Genomic DNA, 20,089 nt, shown 5'->3' with positions numbered 1-20,089 from the left:
TTTACGTAACTGCAATTGCTGTACGGGTGTACCGTGTGTACTCTTTATTTCCGGTTTGAGTGTTTTAATTCCAAATTTATTTCTTATTCCTAATAATTACAAGGAAACCAGGGCTGCACAACTTTTTCTTGTTTTTATTATTTTTTTGGATTTTACATTTCATTATTTTAGGGTCCCTGAGGGTTGCGTACGGTCAATCCTTCACTGGGACGACGGTCTAATCCGAATTTGTCCCAAAACACACATCAGTAAAATAACAACAACACAACAATGGCCTTCCGAATGACAAGTCATAATTGACAGCAGTAAAATCCAAAAATAACAAAAAATAAAATGAGCAACAAGATTCAGGGTCATATCACAGAAACAATAACAAGATCAAAACACGGCAAATGACCAGCATTAAAACAAAAATAAATCGAAAATTAATGCGTTACTTGCTGCTGCTCGGCGCTAAAGAGAATAATCCGGTTTGGCCAACATTCGACGAGGCTGATACTGCATCCAAACGGCGACTGACTTCTTCGGCCATCTTACGGCGCTTTTCCATCTCTGCTTCGCGGTGTTTCTGTTGCAGTAACTCCTGATCCGCGACGAAATTCGGTACGAAATCATGGGACGGCTTTCCGATCCTATCACGCGATGCTGAGCGGTCACGCACTGGTACTGCTGTTGGCGAAACAAACGGTTCTACACCCGGTGGCAATCCTGGATGCGACGACAACGGAACAGGCTGCACACTCACCGGGGCCACTGCAGGCACAACAACACCAGAAGGAACAGGCAAAAGGTCACTTACGCCACTATTCGCGCCTGATAAATGCCGATCAGCATGAGAACCAACGGGGCCAGGCGGAACCACAGGTCCATGATTCGGGTTTTCAGCTGGTGGAGCCGGCGGCGCAGGTTGCGCGGCATCGACGTCCATAGGGACGCTGGGATCCGCCACGCGCTGAGGTGGATCATCATGTCCAGCAGCAATCTGATTAGGTGACGGCTGCCCCAGGGGTCTGCCTCCACGAATCCAAGCTGGTGGGCCACGACGGAGATTGTCGACTCCGTGGCCTCGCACATGTTGACCGCGACGCGACTGAAATCTTCCACGGAAACCGCCACGGTGGTACCCACCACGGTATCCATGCTGCTGGTGCTGTTGGGAGGATTGGAAAACGGCATCGACGAGCTTTTCGAAGGCTCGATTCGGATCAATCGGCGGCATCACTCCGCATAACACACAACAAAAACGATGACCTTTAGCTCACACAACAAGAAACACAAAAAGTTACACCGGGAACTGAAAAACTTCTAACTCGCCGGTGCGGCGCCGAAAAAGTGCAAATTCAAATGAGACAGCACTGTGCCGATTAACTCTGCAGGAGTGCGCTTATATACTGCTAATTTGCCGATTTGTACCGCTACTAGTACGTGTGGAAACTTCCCGACAATTCTGACCAATCACAACTTGCGGTTAAAGCTCTTTTAATTCTCTTAAATTCCGTTACGTCATCGGCGGCTGCATACAGATTCAATCTTCCGATAAAACTGTTAGACTAGGCAGGTTAACAAAAGACTACAGATCATCAGCCAAAAGGGCGATTTACCGACGAGATAAAATGCAAATAAAAGCGTTCAAAACTACAGATCCCAACTGCAAGATTGTGAACAACACGGAAGCTTTCAAAATAGCGAAAACTCCGCAATAACAATAAATGCATGATGAACAACAAAAGAAGCATACTGTAACAACGGAAAACTGCTTAAATTACTTAGCCTTAATGAAAATTGATGGCACAAACGGATTCTGCGGGAACATGCCCTTGTTGTCCAGAATAGTGCTCTTTGGTGGCGTTGGTTGACCGTATTCTAACTCCAACGAGCGTGGTTCTTCTGCTTCTTGTGGGGCCATGTCCACTGCCACTCCTGTGCGTCGTGCAAAACCAGGACGCATCGGACGCATTGCTGGCTGCGGTTTAACTGCAGAACGGCATGTTTCACGTTTTAACAGTCATTTAAACACTGTGCCACATTAACACTGTGTGTAACACGCCGCATTTAAACACTGTGTGTTATCTGATGTGCGAAAGATAAGTACTATCTAAATTTCGGCAGAATATCAAAATTTTGAAAACCATCGCGGGCAGCCATGTCGTGTGAAGTTGTAATAAATTATAAACCTAACAGCATTCATAAATCTACAAGTTTGACGATAGAATAACCTTCATTTAGAACTACGAAAATTTCCGTAAGGTTTAATTAATATTGTCTGTCGACAGACACACTTGCAGTACCTGCATCATCTTCTTCCTCCGATTCACAGCTCGTTTCCGACAGGCTAAAGGCACCAGACCTGGGCAGTTAATTTTAACTATTTAACTTAACTTGAGTTTTTTTCGAGTTAACGAGTTATAACTTAACTCTGAAACTTAACTCGCCAGGACGAAAACTTAACTCTAGCGCAACTCAAAAATAAGTTAGCGCAACTCAAGTTTAGCGTAACTCTGAAGATTCCAGTTGCTAGTAAAAACGAAATTAAAATATGGAAAATGTTATGAAAAATCTGCTCTGAAAGTGGATCGCAAAATTTCCATAACTGCAAACGCCTTTATGCAAAAAACTGCTTAACCGATGTACTGCGACCGCCAAAGGCATCATCTGGGCTTAACGTAGAAATACTGGTACTGCTTGTAGTTTTCTGTGGATATTTTGTGAAGCCTCTTGTTCTTCGTGAAAAAAATTGCCTTTTGTCCTGTTGTAAATGTGTAATTCTGAACACCGATGAATATTGGTGCGTCGCATAATGATGCGGGCATGTCGACGACGACTAATACGGGTGCGTCGGCGTCGGCTTATAAAGCTCTGGTAGCGTGCAGAAAACGGAGCGGAGTACTTTAGACAGTTTCTTACGGAGCAAGCTTCGGCCAACGGGAGAAGCAAATCGAATGTTCCGCATCGAATCACACAAAATTTTGTCGTTTTTGCATCTCCGCTACTTGTCCACTGGGGAAGCGAATTAAAGGAAATGGCCCGGTACATGCTGTCAAAAATGGGATACATACACTAACTTTCGCTTTCGCGCACTCCGAATCCCTTTTTTGTGATACTTTATGTCATTCTAAAGCTGAATGATTTGTATACATTGTTCTGAAAACCGTTTGCGCGCGCAACATCCGGTTGCCGAGATATAGCGTATTAAAATGGGTGAAAAGTTTAAATGCATTGGTATATACCAAAAGTCTGGTTGTTACCCGATCTTCTTGAAACTTTGCTATAAAAGACACATGGCCATAAAGTCAAAAGTGAACCAATATGAGATCCATAGCGTTTTTCCGATTTCAAATGAATTTCAAAATTTCAAAATTCATTTTTAAAAATCATGGAAAGTGCTATGAGCCTGAAATTGGTTCACTTTCGGGCTTTATGACCATCTGTCTTTGCAGCAAAGTTCAAGAAAGATCGAATAACCAGACTTTTAACACCTGCATTTAAACTTTTCATCCATTTTAATACGCCATCTCGGCAACCGGATCCGCAACGCCTTTCTTCGAACAATGTATACAAATCATTTAACAGAATGACATAAAAAGTATTACGAAAAAAAGTGATTCGGAGTGCAAGCAGAAATTTTAGTATGTATCCTATTTTGACGTTATGCACCGGGCCATTGTCCTAATGCAGTCCAACAGCCACACTAACTTTGCAGTCATGTAAAGCAAACGGCAGTACAAACGTTCGGAGTTGCCGGCGCTCTCCTGGGTCTCAGAGGGGCTAACTGACTGATAAAATTTAAAAATCAGTTGTTTTGAAAAAGTAATTATGATCTGTGCAATTTTGAGTTTAACCTATGTTAACTTGAATAACCCAATAAATTGAGCAGTATTTTGAACCTGGTAGTAGCGATACCGTTACGCGTAAGAGATTAATTGGTGAAGATGATTAATAAAGCGCCGAAATTTTTTTATTGTGACTTAACTCGCGTTAAAGCTCGTAACTCCAGTAATTGCATTAACTTAACTCGTTAACTTAACTCGCGACCTGCGATTAACTCGTAACTCTAACTATGAGCCGAAATTCCATAACTGCCCAGGTCTGAAAGGCACCAACCAAGCGAATGCGGGGATTTGTCTTTCGCGGCGGGGTGCTGCTATTCGACGACGAAGACGACGGCTGGGCATTACGCCAGTGCGTCTGTTCCGGTGTTTCATTGAAAATCCCGCGGCGCGCATTGCCACGAACCAAGACACTCCGTTCAGCAGTATCGGCCGATGATGGCTGATTATCCGCCGCATTTGCCGCTGCGTTCTGTGGGCCAAAAGATGATCGGCCAGCATGCGATCTGGTCACTCTGCCCACTGACAAGTCCGCTGAAGATCCCGGGCGATATCCGAAAGGATGATCGTTGTTGCGCACATGAATACCCTGCGCCCGCTGTTGTCTAGTTGGAACAAACGGCGGCGCAGTAGGGGGCTCTTCTGGAATTTCAGGAGATGCTTGCCGCGACATAATTAATTTGAGGGATGGGGGCAAACAACCCATAAGATCAAGACTTAAATTGCCAGCACACAATTATGTTTATGGTGCTTGGTACTTGCGCAATGAAGAGCTCGGAAGAAACTCGAAATTCCGAATTTCCAACCGGCGTGCTTTTCGATACTGAACTGATTGAATTGAACGGTGCTGCCACCGTTAAATTCCATCCACGATTTTACTGTAACATCGGAAAATCACGAACCATCGGTGGGCGCCATGTCGTGTGAAGAGACTCTGTACGGTTTAGTGTAAGAGACTAACCACTTCCTGCCACGACTCAATCGGTAGAGCAAACTCTTAAATCAACTGTTACAGTAGAAAATGGAGGAAATTATCAGGAACACGAAGAATCTGGAATCCCTAAGCAATTGTGCTGGATACTCCTAACTTCCGGTCGTTACATATGCGGGTCGGACGCAGTACGAGCATACCGTGTTTACCACGCTATAATCCGATACAAATTACGAACGTCGATAATCACAGAAGATGCTTTACTCCGCTAACACACAATCATATGCACAACACAGGAAAGTTAAAAGCAAGTAGTCTCGAAATCTGAAATCCAAGACTGCTGTCGATATTAGAGGCGACATGAGAATTTATAGACTAGCAGAAGTAAACATCAAATACACCGCTAAGCCATAACTGAGTAACGAATCACAGAACTGATTAACTGATATCCGTGTTGCAGGTAAAGGCGGACAGTCAGTGGATGTACGGTGGAATCCTCGTACGTACTCCTCTCCACACGTCACATTTGCTTGCATAAACTTGCAAAAACACTGTGCAAAAGCTTGTACGGTTATATAATACTAAGTAAAAACCAAAAAAGTCTCCCAGTCGGGGAATCGAACCGTATCTACTATCTATCTACCTTATCGGATCATTATCATACCGCAAGTGGTGCATAATAAACTTAGTCGGTATACTTACGATTTCACTAAATGCAGGAGAAGTTGTCCAGCACGAGCCCGCAAATCTGGTATGCCCTCGGCAAATAGCCGTAGTAAGTTTATCACGACCGTATTAAGCCTAGAAATCCCAAAAGGTTACTTAATTACGGCTAAACTGTGTGTCGAGCCAGAACTGCGTAAACGCGAAGAGAGCAATCGTACACAACAAAATTGCATAAACGTAGTAATAAACTGCAATACAAATAACGTCGCATCGCCGGCCTTACAGAAAACCAGAACAACATTTTAGCGGAAACTTACCGAAGATGTCAAAAACAGCAAAAATTTCTTAACTCATACTAATACTAAGCCAACTCTACGAACCTTTCCGGAGTAAGTACCAGAGGGTCCGTTCGGGCGATACGCGTCATAATGGATCGTGTTGTGTCGATAGCAGCCAACCGCACTCTGTAAGGAAATTCATAAAATAGGGTATTAACCGTACATCAGACTTATCTGCGAGGCTGCCGACGATTTCTGTGTTTTTACATATGCGAACATAATATTCAACAGAATTAAAACATTGAGCAAAGTACGCAAGCAAAGCAACATTATTCATATTTTTATTGTAAGAACCAATAAAAGACCATGGAATTATCGAATTCTGCAAATTACGCTTATGATACACGGTGTACATATCCAGCATAAAACTAAATCAACCATACTTTATGAACGAACTTACATTCTGCCAATATTACCACGCTTGTCTTCAGTGTAGTCCGACAAGCAATCACCCAGAAAATCTACAACTTCGGAAAATGCTTCACTGCTGAAAGCCCTGGCAGGAACAGCTCCCAGTAATCTGGAAAACGATATGGTTACGATCAGACATATGCAACATGAAAGAGCAAAAACCACTAAACTCCAAAAACCAGCAAAATCAAAACATGTCAACCATGTAAAAAAATGTCAAATTAAACACCAAATAAAACTGACGAAGTGAGGTTACATTAAAATTTATAACACCGACACAGCCACGAAGATGCCAGATGTTTCGAAGATGCCAAAGATTGCCTGCGGCTTACCTATCGAGTGACCGGCAGCAGTTTCGCCGGCAATCCACCCACTGCGGCTCCGGACACGATGACCGTGGACAAATGGACACAATCGTATTGGTAATCACGCTAAGATTTTTTGTAGCGAATTCGGCGGAGAACACGGACAGGACCAACACCGAGTATCGTCTACAAACATCAAAGTTCTCACAAAGCTACTGTTTTCTTGATTGCTCAATAAAATTACATGGAATGCGGCTGCAGTGCATTCAGGTGCGACTTATGGCCAGCATTGCGAGCAATTAATTCACGTCACGAGATTTACCTCATAAGCTCTGATGAAGATTTCACATTATGCAGCACTTGATCCAGACAGGCTTCTTGCAAGGTACGGTTATGATCTGACGGAGACATACAAGTGCCGTATGTCTTCAGTAACGACTGCAGTGTGTTAACTGCAATTTCCTGGAAAACTGCAGGTGGTAAAATTCTCCTAAACGTGTTTGAAAAACAGTTTTCACCTGGATTTTTGGATTATCCACAACGACACTCGACTGAACCAGTTCGACCATTTGGCCTGAGTATGACATAGCATTACTATTCAGTGCGACAAATATCCGTATTACGAAGAATCTTACCTAATAAATGGGGCTTGTTATGCAGCGGCAGTTCAGCATTGCTTACTCGGGAGATCAAACTCATCACTAAAATGGAAGATACATTTTTATTCTAACTACTGCTAAATAAAACCAACTTCATCTCTTCATACCAGCCTGGCGGATTAATTCATGACCAAAACCGCGAAACACATCTTTTGGATTGATCTACAAAAAAGCGTGCATAACATTTGTTAAACACACAACACCGGTGACCACAGCCTGATGCACACACATGTATTTGTATTGCTGTACATCACATAAAAATAAGCACAAGGGAAGTGCATCTCAGATTTCTTATTAGGGTTTCTCAGACAGCGAAGAACATTCATGACATTACGCAGCAACAATCTTTATGTTTTCAATTAGCCAACTTATTTAACTCTCCTTTATGTAGTATTGTCAGTCATGAAAACTCAATTCAACGTTATTTAAATTAAGCAGCTGCGCGTAAAATTTCGGATGAAGTGTGCATTGGTACGAGTACTTTCAAAAAATTCCTGAAGTATCACAGATTCAACCTGACTAGCTAGGTAATCATCAAACTGCCCACAATTATGCAGTCCTTCACAGATGTATCCTAAACCAATCATTGCTCCGTGCCGAGTAAATATATGGTTACTTCCGATTCGTTTCAGTAACTCAGGTGCAACTGTGGAAAGCGCAAACAATGTTAACGAGTTCCGCTCAGAAGAATAAATACACAACACAATGATGCAATACTATATACAGTAATAGCACAAAACCATGGCACAATATATACCATACAGTAACATATATAATTTATGTAGTCCCATTTCGCAAACTTTACTATGTGCAACACGTGCGATGCTGTCGCAAAGCTTCCACAAAACACTTGCCCCAGCGGTTATTATGAAGGACAATCCGTAGCATACAGGGCAGTTTAACCTTTTTGGTTACTTTTTAACGTTATAATTTGACAATAAAATCAAAAATTGCACAATAAAGTCAAAAAACGTAAATGCAAACTGCAATCTATAAGGAAGGAACATAATACAAATTCTTCGTACTGACCGCAATGTTTCATGTAGTCCGGTGCAACAGGTGTCAATGAAAACAGTGTCTGGGCAGCTAATTCGCGAACAGCACTATCCGGAGATCTTAATGAGAATAAAATTCCACATAGTAATGATAATAAATGCCAAGGAAAAATACGTACACGTCCCAGTGGGCAAGAGGATGAGAAAGCAAGAAGTCCAGTATAACGGAAGTATACTCCTGATACTTTGCTATGATGGGGCTGCAAAAAGGAATACATTTATTTCGATTTTAGCGGCAACCTTTATTGTTTCACCTTAGCTTCATGTACGTATTCGAACGCCGGCCTAGCGATTCAAAATCCAAGATCGGAATTATATCTAATCCACGAGGAAAATTGCCCTAAAGTAAATATTTATTATTAACTGTTTACGTTCATGGTAAATAATTAATATGACCCATGTAGCAACTAATATCGTACCTGTCTACCAACATGTTCCTGAAAAGCAGAGGAGGCCGCACGACGGCAGTTGACACTGCGGTCAAATAGTGCAGTTAGAACCAAATGCCTGCAATCAATGGCGATAATTCAGAAGAACCAACAAAAACCGAAAAACAGCTTGTGTGGTTACTTTGCAACATCCATAACAAACTCTTCTAAATCCTTTGGTTCATAAGCTCGCGCAAAAGCCCAACAGACATAACAAGCGGCATCACGCACGGGGCTTCCAACCGCATAAGTCCCACGCAGTTCTTCGTATAGCAGGGCTTTCAAAACCACCGGCATCACTAAAATCAAACATCAAATCTGTCAGTCATAAACTCTTAAACATAAACATAACATAAAATCACGGTAAACCAATCGAAAACATCTAAAAAGCGAAAATCTCCACACCATCACTAAATCTCAAAGGAAGCAATGCGCCGCGTCGACTTAGCTCCGCCAACGCCAGACATCCTCCATGCCAGGCGTTTTCCGATCGTTCATACGAAAACAGATTCAGCACACCGTTCAGAACATCTTCGGCAAATCCCTGTGGTAGGCGCTCCGAAATTCGTCCAATTCTGCCAACAACAAGACTAAACAATGTACGAGAACGTGCACACAATCTCTGGACTTTACAAGACCATGTCGGCCGTTCGCATATGACTTGAATAGCTTCCGTCTCTTTTACGTGGTATATGTCTTCAGCTCATACCAAAATGGTATGGAACTTCCCCTACCACGCGCAATAACGAGCGTTTGTACTACTATCTTACCCTTTTGCAGCCGACCACCGTATAATTCCATCAGCATCGTTTAAACTTTGCAGCAATAAACCTAAAATAAAGTTTGAACAATTTAACGCTTTATATCCCAACCGGCAACTTTCTTAGCACATTCACAACATTTTATTCAATAAACGAGCACATGCCGAAAAATATATATATATATCAGCACATAAAAACTTCTACATCAGCACATGTCGAAAAAATTAATTATTAAAGTCGAAAAAAGCAGAAAACTTGATAAACGATGACTTGATAAACAGAAAACTTGATAAACGTACGTTGATAAACTTCGGAATAATAAACGAAACAGTCTTTTGAGCCAATCTTCGTTTCTGGCTAGTTCCAATTACACATTACTCTACAGGCTGTGCATACCAATAACTTGTTCCACATATGCCGACACTTCCGTTTCACTTTCCTCAAATGGCGAATGTACGCCGTTTCCCATAGGATTCGGACGAACATCACCCGCTCCAAGATTGCCAGGAGCCATATTATCCTCCAGGCTGCGAAATCCGCGTTTATATCGCCATGTAGGAAGTTTCGTAGGCAGGAAGGTTAATGCTAGCCGCTGAAATGCCTTGGTGCAGTACTTCCGCACCATGCTGAACTGGGAATCCAGTAAGCCCAGCTCCATCAATCTTGGCAGGCAATCTTCAGCTGCAACAAAACATTTAAGTAAAAATTCTCGCACTTTTAAGGAAGACAGAATTCAGAAGGCGCTGCTGTTTAATACTGCATTTTCATATGAAGCACGATCGTACCTAAACTGCAAAGATGAGATCGTGTGCCCGATTTGAAGATCATGGCGATTCCCGCCAAACCACCACACAAAATGTGCGGCTGCTTCACCACATCAGCGCCTATTTAAGAAGAATTTTAAACAAACTGTGCATAAAGCATTGCAAATTAATTAAATAAATTACACTGAAAATTAATTAAATCAATGGCATACTTTTCGCAGATTCTAACGTCTTCAACAGGTAATCAATCATCTGTTTTCCATAGATCGGCAGCATATCAGGTCGGGTTACAAAGCGAGACAGCAAGTATGCCGCAGCGTCGCGAGTCTTTTCCGAAACCGTAATAAAAACCTTATAACATAACATTTTGATAAATGAACAAAGCATTTTTTTATAAACCGGCGATTTCGTGATTAGTATTCCGTTGATGTACAGTTACCTGACAGATATGGAAGATCCTGGCTTCGATGCTTCTAGGTGTACCAATATCGTCGGGATCGGTTAATTTCTTCAAGTCAAAGGGAATCTGCACGGCAACCGACAGCCACAGCAACAACATGTACTGCTGCTCCCAGTCTTCAAACATCTGCAACAGTCAAAAGTACGTAATCACAACAAAAACGACCACCTTGTTACCTTGTATATTTACTGATGCAATCATAAATACTTTTGCGCATTAAAAACATGCAGTCAGGTCAACGATTTTCTCGCGCACTTTTAAATTTTGATTTTTTTAATACTGCGGTTTATAGTTCAAATTAAAAACTAGATCAAGGTTAATGATTTGTTATGAAAGTTATGAAAACATCCAGTAACAGATAAACGAAGTGCTCTGCAATAATAAAACATCCAATAAACCTGACTTTTAAACATTGATCCAATTTATCGATAATTTTTCTATCCACAAAAACCGAGATCTAATTCAAGATCTGATTTAATTTCAATTTTGGAAAATTAGATTTTGGTAAGAAAGGTCTAGCGTTATAAAGAGATTCCTAAAATGGTTTACAACTGTTTTGCTTAAAAATTTTGAATTTTCTTTTCTGCTTACACTGTTAACTGGCTTCATAAATTCTTCAACCAATCCGAGCGACTGTTCGACATCCGCAACACTGTGCGGCAGGAATTTTATGATGACTTTGTATCCACGCAGCTGCAACAGCGCTCAGTTATTATGAATTCCCCAAAATCAATCACCCCTCGCAACGGACCTTGGTCAGCAAGCGCAAAACCGTCAGGCTGAGGTTCGCAGTTTTCTTGCTGGACTCAGACGGTTCGTCTGCATAGGCTTTCACATAAACGATCAGCTCCTGTACCCATCTTCCTGTAGAAGTGATCTTCGATTTAAATGACTGCCAGCTCGCACAATATATATACAGAAATGCATTACCCAGAAAAGGATCCACGAGTTGTGGCTGCTCCTGGTAGCGATCCAGAATGTCCTTCAGACGATATGTCTGACGCTCCACGTCGCTCGGATTCAATGCGATGGACGGAATGCTCTTAATCAGACTGTCGATGAAACCGTCATCGTGGAATTGGCGCAGGGAGAATGACATATTCTCGTTGTCTGTTTCTCCCGCTTCGCGATCGCCATCATCCGCCGCAGTCGACGGCTCAGCTGTGGGATTAGTCGGTGGATCTCCAAAATACTGCGCCATTTCCTGCTGATAATCAGAGTTCGCCATTTTTATACTGCAGACCCAGATCACTGTACAATTTCCAGACTTTCAAATAGGTTTTACACCATCTTCACAGAAACTGAAACTGGAAACGATACGAGTCGGTTCGTAGAAAATCTAAAGACAGCTCACACAAATTAAGTACACCGACAAAAAATTTCTTTGCAAGAATTTTTCTTTGCACTTTTTGTTTGTTTATGTTTTTGACGCAGCACAAAAAGTCAAATCATTCTATGAACATGGCTGCCTCCTCGAGGTGCCATTTTCGTTGTCGCACCAGCTATGGGTTATTTCCTGTCTGGCGACTGGCGAGTGGCGTTGGTTTTGCGAAGTATCGCACACACGCTTGTTGTTTTGCTTTTCTTGTTCTTACCGCTTACGATTAAATCTTGCGGATTTGCATTTGCTGAAAATTTGGTGGAGTTTTATGTTCTTGCTTCATAATTTTCAGTCTGGAGAATTCTCGCTACACCGCTCGTCGACGCCGGTCCATCGCCCCATTTTCTAACCAAGTAAGTACTCTGTGCGGTCTTGGCCGGAAAACCAGTGGATCATCGTGATTTTAGCGTTTTATTGATTTTACCTGTTTTACCATGCGTCTGCTCAAACCACAACCACTGTTCATAGGTACGCGAGTCGCTCTCTCCTTCTTCTCAAAGAATCCCCCCCTCGATCCCAGCAAAATGGCCAACAATCCCAAAGTCTTCATGGACATCACCATCGACAATGCCAAGGCCGGCCGCATCGTGATGGAGCTGCGTGCCGATGTTGTGCCCAAGACGGCTGGGATTTTTCGGTCCTTCTGCACTGGAGAGAAAGGTTACACATACAAAGATTGTGCATTTATCAGTATCAAGCCCAAATCTGGATGTGAAAGCTCTGAGCCCGTCAATATCCGCGATAAGTCCATCACCTACGGCTACGGGAATAAATTCGAGGATGAGAATTTCCAACTGAAACACTCCGGCCCGGGCGTCCTGTCGATGGCCAACTCTGGACGAGGAAAATTCTTTTTATGTACGGCTAAAGACGAGTCATTGGACGGAAAAAATATCGTTATCGGTCAGGTCCTGATAGATTTCATGGGTATTGTTGAAAAGATTGCAAAGCAGGGAACCACAGACGGCCGACCTAAGGCCGATGTCATCATTTCGGACTGTGGAACCATAACCGAATGGACTCTGGAATTAACCATCGGTAAGCAGTATTCATTTTTAAGTAGTGTGACCGATGTTGCTGTTCTGCGTCTCTTTGATGGCTTTTGCCGAATAAAAATATTCATTTATGGTGGAATCACGCTTTGAACTTACTTTGTAGACTTAATACACGGTTTCCTTTAAAATTTGAATGCATGAGTGATCGGTGTTTCAAGCCATATACAGTATACTCAAGTGATCGGTCTTTGAGGTACATCGAAGAACTTGCAATAAAAAGTAAATTGGTTAATTTACTGTGTTTAGAAGGAAGAAGTTCGCGAAACTTCTGAGGGGGTCCAAATCTTAGAAAGCCTTGAAAAAGTAATCCACGACGGGCAGAAGCTGACAGCTGGAGTCCTGCTGCAGTATGCGGGCTTGCGACCAGTTCGTGAATTCGTCGAGAAGAACTCAGAGTCCGTTTTGCTTCCCGCTACACCGACTCGCAGCTCGGAATATGTTTTTCGCTTGGTGGGGAAAACCGACATGATGGAGAAATTTATTGCACAGTATGCGTAAGTGTGAAGCATAGCTTACATCCCAGATTGTACCGGGTGGCCGAACAAAATGGCCCTCTCCGTTTTTGCTTTGCCTCTCGCAAACTACTGGACATACGGCAAACTGTTTACACTCGTTTGATAGACAATTTTATTAGCTACTAAAAACACAAAACTGTTTTCGAAAAATTGAAAGTTGCTCGTTGGCAGTGGCGTTATTTAAAAACGTGTCGAAATTTTTCTTGTCCCAGCTCGCAAAGTGAAAAATTTCGTCCTCCTTTTTTCCGTGAGTGATATTTTAATTTTTTAAATTGTTTTAGCTGGAGACGGACATCCTCTTTCAATAGGGAAAAAGTGATTGGCATGGTGCATGCGTTGGATGAACCATGCACTAAGCAACTTTTTGACTTTTCGAAAAAATCGCAAGTTTTTTACTCTGATGTTTTAGTATTTTAGTTGCAATTTTTTTGCTCGCGACAGGGTGCACTGAAAAACGCCGGTTTAACTGGCAACTGTATGTGGGAGATTCCCTTTCAAACAAGGGTTTGACCCAAGATTGTTTTTGAAGCGATGGTTTGAAAATTGTTTTTAAAAGACCTGCTACCTCGTTGCACGAGGATCAGATATGGGGAGCATCAAATCTTTCGCTCCCTGGCTAGACAGGGTCACTTGAATGGCGTTCTGTTTTACAGTGAAAAAAACATGAACAGTTCCTCGTTCCGAAACAGTAACGTGATTAGCAATAATATGCTTAGCTAAACATCTACAATTTTAATTTTAAAATAGGTAAATTTGAGTTTTTGCTTCCAGGACATTATTCTACTCCATCCATTTTTTAAAAATAATTCAGAAAAAAGGAAATCTTTTTAGACTAATAGTTTGACATAACATCTTATGTGCCGTAGACGTTGCTCTTTCGAATAAAACTAGTATCATCTCAATCGAGCAATGGGCAGACCCAGCGCACCGCAGGAAAACAGAGGGCCATTTTGTTCAGCCACCCGGTATTTCGCCTCGAAAACAGATAATCCAGAGCCTAGCGTAAAGAGAAATCGAAGCAGAGGAAATGAAAACTAAATTTATTCGTCAAATTAATGGTTTAGGGTCACTGCTCGTACAGACAGAGCAGTGAGCCACTGTACTACTATTCTAAAAGATAGATAGGACTGTATCGTTTTTCGAACCGCCGGCAAATTTCGTTTTATGATTTTGTACTTCGATGTGTTCCTTATGATTTAATGGATCTTATATTGTGTTGCTATATTGTAGAGATTAGAATACGCCGTTAAATAAAATTGGAATTTTTGTGAATCAACTGCGCGAAACTCACGATCAAGGCCGTGTCCCTGCAGTCGCAAATTCGTCTATCTGGGTTCCGCATTATTAGATACGACCACGGTCTCGCGCGGTAGTGCAACGACGGACGCGGATCAGCTGTAACTTACTGGCGTTGCTCACATTTCGCGTGCCTTTTGGTCTTTAATAATTTTTTTTTGTCTCGCATTTAACACAAGTGCCGTTTAATTTACGAATGTCCAGCAGCTGATTAATGTCCAGCTGATTATTTCGATTAACTGTTATTTTTTTCTATTGCGTTTTGGGTTAGTAAATCCTGTCGGCGACGAGATGGAGGATTAGTTTTGGTTAGAGCAATAAACTAATGACATAGTCGCCGCTGTTATAGTAATCGTTCACGACGGGCGCATTGAGCAACACATGGCCAATGCCGCTCCAACTGTTGGCCTACTGTTACGCCAAGAATCTCCCGCTGCATGCTTTGGAAGGACGTAATCACAAGTGTGGTATTTAACTAGAAAGTTTATGGGAATGATATTTTTAGAATCGCATAATCTAACCGTTAGGTTTCTCTCTGAAGATTGTCACTGTGTTCGTTGGATGCGACACTTCTCCAGCACAGCGGTTGTTTAAGAGTGCTCTTGGCATTCATAGGGATCACATCTCTCAGCAGCGCGATAACTTCGTCTGATGAGCTGTGCAGTAGGACATTAGGGTAAACAGTAAATAGTCCTCATAAAAACCGGTTTTGTTTGCACAACGCCCCAACCATGTATCCCACAATACCGATGGCCATCAGGAATCTGGCGTTTGTGCAGATTGTCATTGGAGCGATACTGGTCATCATTGACATCGCAGGTAGGTAGCTGTTGGATTGTCGTATATCCGATTTCCGGTATGTTTCTTTGTTAGCGGTCTAGTTTCGTATGCCGGTCAAACGACTCGATGAATTCGTATTCTAATTGTAAGCAGATATATGCTTAGCAGTTAGGTGAAATACGTTTTTGTGGAGCAGTACAGTGGACACCTATACATGCTTACAGAAATCCAACTTTTTTCCTGCATTAGACATAAATTTTGCTACAGTACCAGTTACGTACTGCCTTTTAAAGGACTCAGAATTCAAATAGACAGTGAGACACTTATATAAAAATATCACGATTTATAAATCCTTTATTATTTAATTATAAAGTATTGTTATTGATTCTTGTTTGATTGCATATGAACCGGATCAGGATTAAATGAAGTACTGTACATTTTCACTTCCCCATTTTCTAAATTTGATCAGGCAGTGCTGCTCTGTAGAGTTTCTAAAAGCATTGGCAACCAACATTAATTGGTTACGGTATCAGATACATATATATTTTTGAAAATACATACCGACAGATCGTTAGCGCTGGCATATATATTTAAAATATTTCTTTTAATGTTTTGAATTAATTTGAATAATTTGAGTTGAAAATCTGAATCTTTTAATTAGTAAGCATACACATAAGCTTGAATCTTTTAATTAGTAAGCATACAAATAAGCAAGTAAAGTTTGCCGGTACGAAACGGAAGTATACAGAGCATCCATTAAAATTAGCAGAAAGCAGTGCAGCCTGATGCACATTTTTGCCGGCATATTTTGGGAATTCGTTTACATAACGACTTAATTCGCACACCACCAGCAACCCGGGATGATGCAACACATTATCATCATTTGTAATTTTGTAGCTTTCGCCACCAGCGGTTATCATTACGGATATTACGAGGGATGGCGAGGATTTTCCGGCGGCGCGGTAATGATCATTACCGGCATCTTCGGTGTTTTGGCGACACGTGGCAGCACACTACCGGGGGAGCGCGCGGATCGACGCTGTCTGCTGATCACCACGATGATCCTCAGTATCATCGTGGCCATCAATTCCCTGGTACAGTTCATATGGGTGGCCAGCATTATTGACCGGCAGTGGAGAGTGAGCGACATGGCGCTGGGAATTATCACCGTCGTCCTTTTTGTCATAGCGGTGGTGGCCAGTATTGCGCAGGCTGTCTATACCGGGCGTGTCCTAAACGGTTAACCGGCATTCAGGAATAGTAAAACTGTTCAACCATGTGACGAAATGAATTCTTCCTAACGTTTCGAAGTTTTTGCGTTACTATGGTGGAGGCGTGGAAAGAAACAACACCCAGGTTTTTTGTACGTATTGTTTCGAACATATAATCAACATTGTTTTTATTGTAGTGATAATTGCATGACTTTTTTTTATTTTGGCTGTATTGCTGACATTTATTTTCGTGGAGTTCCTTACGACTTGTTGGGCATGTTAGTTTTCACATTGTGGCGAATTTGATTGTGATTGCAGTTGCTTCTGTGGGCTTTGTTAAACGAATTTGCTGGTGAATATTACCGTTACGATTCGTAAAAATAAATATTTAAACTAACCACACTAATTTTTACTAAAGACGCTATATATAAATTAATATAGTTGACCTCTTCTGTAATTGCCACAAGAAAAATGAACCAGCAGGTAGTTCTGTAGATAGTAAATTGCCACTCACATTAAATTCATCTGTGCATTCTGCTACAGAACTGTAAACGGGCAACAACACACAAAAATGCAAAATCATTGTTCGGTAGATGGTCGTGTGACCAGAAAGGTTATAACGAAGCAATCGCGTAAACAACGCAAAAAGACATTGCTTCTAATGAACAACTGCAGGATATGGTTACGAACTATGCTGACCTCCTGAGAAGTAATGACCTATTACTAACTGCGGCGGCCCCTCAAAACAGTAATACGGTGCTACTTAATTGGTAAGAGTACTGCTCAGTGCACATCATGCAAGCCTAAATAAGAAAATCTAATAAATGCAAAAATGCCCATAAATGTCAAAATACAACGTCGACGGTATGCTTCTCCATTAGCAGCATCATTCTCGAAGTGTACCAAATGAGCAGTGGTGCCGGCGCCACGGTGTCGGTGTACTTTTAGGACAACAACCTCGCACGACTACGTACAGTACTTTACAGATACACTGTAATTAATTACACGTACTATACAACCACAAATCCACAACACCTTTCAGCCTACATGTATTCAAATATTAATTTTATACCGCATCATGTTGATCTTATGTTTGTATGTTAATGAGTACGTGTGTATTGTACCGTGCCTCCGGGGCCATTAGTTACAGTAATCAATATCGCAGAAACGTATATAAGCCTCCATTAATTCCGGTGGAATAACACATGCAGTTCTAGGCAGCTGCATAATTTGACAAAAATATTCGAAAATGAAGATCCTTCTTGTTTTCTCTGCCCTTATCGCCGCGGCCGCGGCTCAAGCGTATGGATCGTATGGCGGTATGACACCGCCATCCCCACCGTCACCTCCTGCACCATCACCTCCCGCACCGTCTCCACCGGCTCCGTCACCTCCTGCACCATCCCCACCAGCACCATCACCGCCGGCCCCATCTCCACCGGCACCATCCCCACCGGCGCCGTCACCTCCTGCTCCATCTCCACCAGCTCCATCTCCACCGGCACCTTCTCCGCCGGCACCATCGCCTCCCGCACCGTCTCCACCGGCACCGTCTCCGCCGGCACCGTCTCCACCGGCGCCGATGCCACCCGCAACTACTTATGGCCCTGTTGCTACCCCTACACCTTCCATCGCGACTCCGACCCCTACCATGCCGCCGACTACCACGACCTCTACCATGGCGCCGCCGGGTACTACCTACGCTAGCTCCGGTTAAAGACTTAAACGAGGGTAGCGACATGCGATTTCGGCTTCTTTATGTCTGACTATGTATAATTTGTTAGCTTAGAAAATGCTTCAAATTTTGGACGAGATGACCACCGTTCTAATCTGTTCAGACGCGAAAGACTTAATTTGTGCCCATACTCATAGTAAACGATTTTGTATTTACCGTAGTCTCATGAGCGTTTGCAATTAACCGGGTAAGCCCACTGCACGAGTATGTGTTGAGTAGAATTCCTATATTAATTTATTTTTATTAACTGCAGGCAGTACTAACTTTCAGTTGACCACTTTTAAACACATGCAATTTTCCATCGATTCACAACAGTTAAACTACCTATACTGAAAAAGCCATACAATATCAATACAGGCGCAGTGCACCTACATTACCGTATAAACAAAACGAAAGTGCTATGCGCCCCACAATTTCATAGTTTATTTGCTAAGCGCCCTATAAAAATGTGGGAGCAAGTAGAAGTTACCTAAAGTTCAAAAAAAAGTAATTACCGATGTATGCTTCCGTATTATAATTTTGGTTCTTAATCTTAATACATCCAACAATATGGATTATAGATACCATTATAAAATATTTTGTAGAAATATGCTGCCTTGATCATCTGTTGTTGCATCACCACATTGTATATTATGTTGTGCTAACAACCCCGTATTAAAATTAGTTACTATTTTTCCAGCTGGACCCGGGTCATTCGGCCAGCTTCAGCTAGACGGTAGCACCAAGAACCAACCTTAAGAGCTTCATTCCAGCAGCATCACTGAGCGTTTCCGCAGTAGAGCAACTATGTAACAGCTATACCGGTAATTACACACAGAATAATATTCGATTAATTTCATGTATTAGTGTATACCAATACACTACTCACGGTAACTGAGTGGTCGTCCGACTTGACCTCAGTTTATAGAAATATTAAGGGACCGGTAGCGCGGACACAGGTACATGTGCAAATGCCACGTTGGAACGGGCTTTGAAGCTTTCCCGCCTTAGGCGGCATTGAAACGAAACCGAAACAAAAATCACCTGGTGCATCACGTACCGGGGTCCCATGCCTGGGACTATTTTATGCTGTTTCTGGGGGAAACATTCGCACTATTTGGGCCGGAAGCCTACAGTACAAACTGATATGCAGTGTGTGCCAAAGAGATCGTGGCTTTGAAGTAAATGTAAACGTTAATGAACAGAGTAAGGTAATTTTATTTGTTGAATTTTATTACCTAATTGAATTTATAGATATATTCTAATATTTCTGTTCATATTATATGAACAGAAATAATAGAATATATCTATAAATTCAATTAATAAAATTCAATAATTTGCATCCACAGTAATCCTGCACTCTTAATTAGCATAGCAAACAGAAGTGTACAAATTGCATGTCCTATTATTTCTACACACCTCCATAGACGTCGACTGACCTTGCAATGTTTTCCTTCACTCTAAAATTCCATTTTCCCCAGTACTGCAGTGTCTGTATTGACATCATTAGCGAGATGTACATTACTGTCCGC

At 42.0% G+C, this 20,089-nt stretch overlaps 2 protein-coding genes across 7 annotated transcripts; one reads left to right on the top strand and one right to left on the bottom strand.

The window, feature by feature from the left end:
- Positions 1–158: 158 nt before the first annotated feature.
- Positions 159–12,026, bottom strand: LOC129588345 (tubulin-specific chaperone D-like). Of its 3 annotated transcripts, none has more exons than XR_008690467.1 (26): positions 11,536–12,026; positions 11,357–11,469; positions 11,197–11,298; positions 10,585–10,731; positions 10,358–10,496; positions 10,167–10,265; positions 9,778–10,062; positions 9,391–9,451; positions 9,026–9,195; positions 8,763–8,919; positions 8,612–8,699; positions 8,447–8,532; positions 8,312–8,392; positions 8,167–8,252; positions 7,653–7,783; positions 7,245–7,299; positions 7,114–7,179; positions 6,997–7,052; positions 6,801–6,940; positions 6,506–6,664; positions 6,163–6,282; positions 5,805–5,888; positions 5,461–5,559; positions 4,102–5,309; positions 2,289–2,347; positions 159–1,974 (listed from the first exon to the last, which is right to left on the bottom strand). XR_008690467.1 is itself a non-coding variant. In XM_055482524.1 (24 exons), the coding sequence occupies exons 1-24, from the start codon at positions 11,831–11,833 to the stop codon at positions 5,279–5,281; spliced, it is 2,853 nt and encodes a 950-aa protein (XP_055338499.1). In that variant the 5' UTR covers positions 11,834–12,026; the 3' UTR covers positions 3,954–5,278. The 3 variants fall into 3 exon arrangements, 1 of the variants encoding a protein (XP_055338499.1); XR_008690466.1 differs by having other exon boundaries at positions 160–1,974; positions 2,289–2,332; XM_055482524.1 differs by lacking the exons at positions 159–1,974; positions 2,289–2,347 and having other exon boundaries at positions 3,954–5,309.
- A 140-nt stretch (positions 12,027–12,166) lies between these two features.
- On the top strand, positions 12,167–17,361 carry LOC129588331 (uncharacterized). Of its 4 annotated transcripts, XR_008690464.1 has the most exons (4): positions 12,167–12,339; positions 12,455–13,024; positions 13,288–13,535; positions 14,498–14,773. XR_008690464.1 is itself a non-coding variant. In XM_055482504.1 (3 exons), the coding sequence occupies exons 2-3, from the start codon at positions 12,511–12,513 to the stop codon at positions 13,311–13,313; spliced, it is 540 nt and encodes a 179-aa protein (XP_055338479.1). In that variant the 5' UTR covers positions 12,167–12,339; positions 12,455–12,510; the 3' UTR covers positions 13,314–13,565. The 4 variants fall into 4 exon arrangements, 2 of the variants coding, with proteins under 2 accessions (XP_055338479.1, XP_055338480.1); XM_055482504.1 differs by lacking the exon at positions 14,498–14,773 and having other exon boundaries at positions 13,288–13,565; XM_055482505.1 differs by lacking the exons at positions 12,167–12,339; positions 12,455–13,024; positions 14,498–14,773 and adding exons at positions 14,787–15,671; positions 16,530–17,352 and having other exon boundaries at positions 13,306–13,535.
- The last annotated feature ends 2,728 nt before the right edge of the window (positions 17,362–20,089 follow it).

The sequence above is a fragment of the Paramacrobiotus metropolitanus genome, unplaced genomic scaffold (assembly GCF_019649055.1).
Source record: "Paramacrobiotus metropolitanus isolate TYO unplaced genomic scaffold, Prichtersi_v1.0 Parri_scaffold0000029, whole genome shotgun sequence".
Lineage (NCBI taxonomy): Eukaryota > Metazoa > Tardigrada > Eutardigrada > Parachela > Macrobiotidae > Paramacrobiotus > Paramacrobiotus metropolitanus.
Note: the sequence above shows the minus strand (reverse complement) of the source record. Positions and strands in the feature narration are given on the sequence as shown.

Excerpts from the sequence above, each read along its gene's own strand:
- LOC129588345 (XM_055482524.1), bottom strand. The coding sequence starts at position 11,833 with ATGGCGAACTCTGATTATCAGCAGGAAATGGCGCAGTATTTTGGAGAT. Across the intron at positions 11,470-11,535 it reads ACTCGTGGATCCTTTTCTGG|GAAGATGGGTACAGGAGCTG; the intron begins GTAATGCATTTC and ends TCACTTCTACAG. Across the intron at positions 7,180-7,244 it reads TGAATTAATCCGCCAGGCTG|TGATGAGTTTGATCTCCCGA; the intron begins GTATGAAGAGAT and ends CTTCCATTTTAG.
- LOC129588331 (XM_055482504.1), top strand. The coding sequence starts at position 12,511 with ATGGCCAACAATCCCAAAGTCTTCATGGACATCACCATCGACAATGCC. Across the intron at positions 13,025-13,287 it reads GACTCTGGAATTAACCATCG|AAGGAAGAAGTTCGCGAAAC; the intron begins GTAAGCAGTATT and ends TACTGTGTTTAG.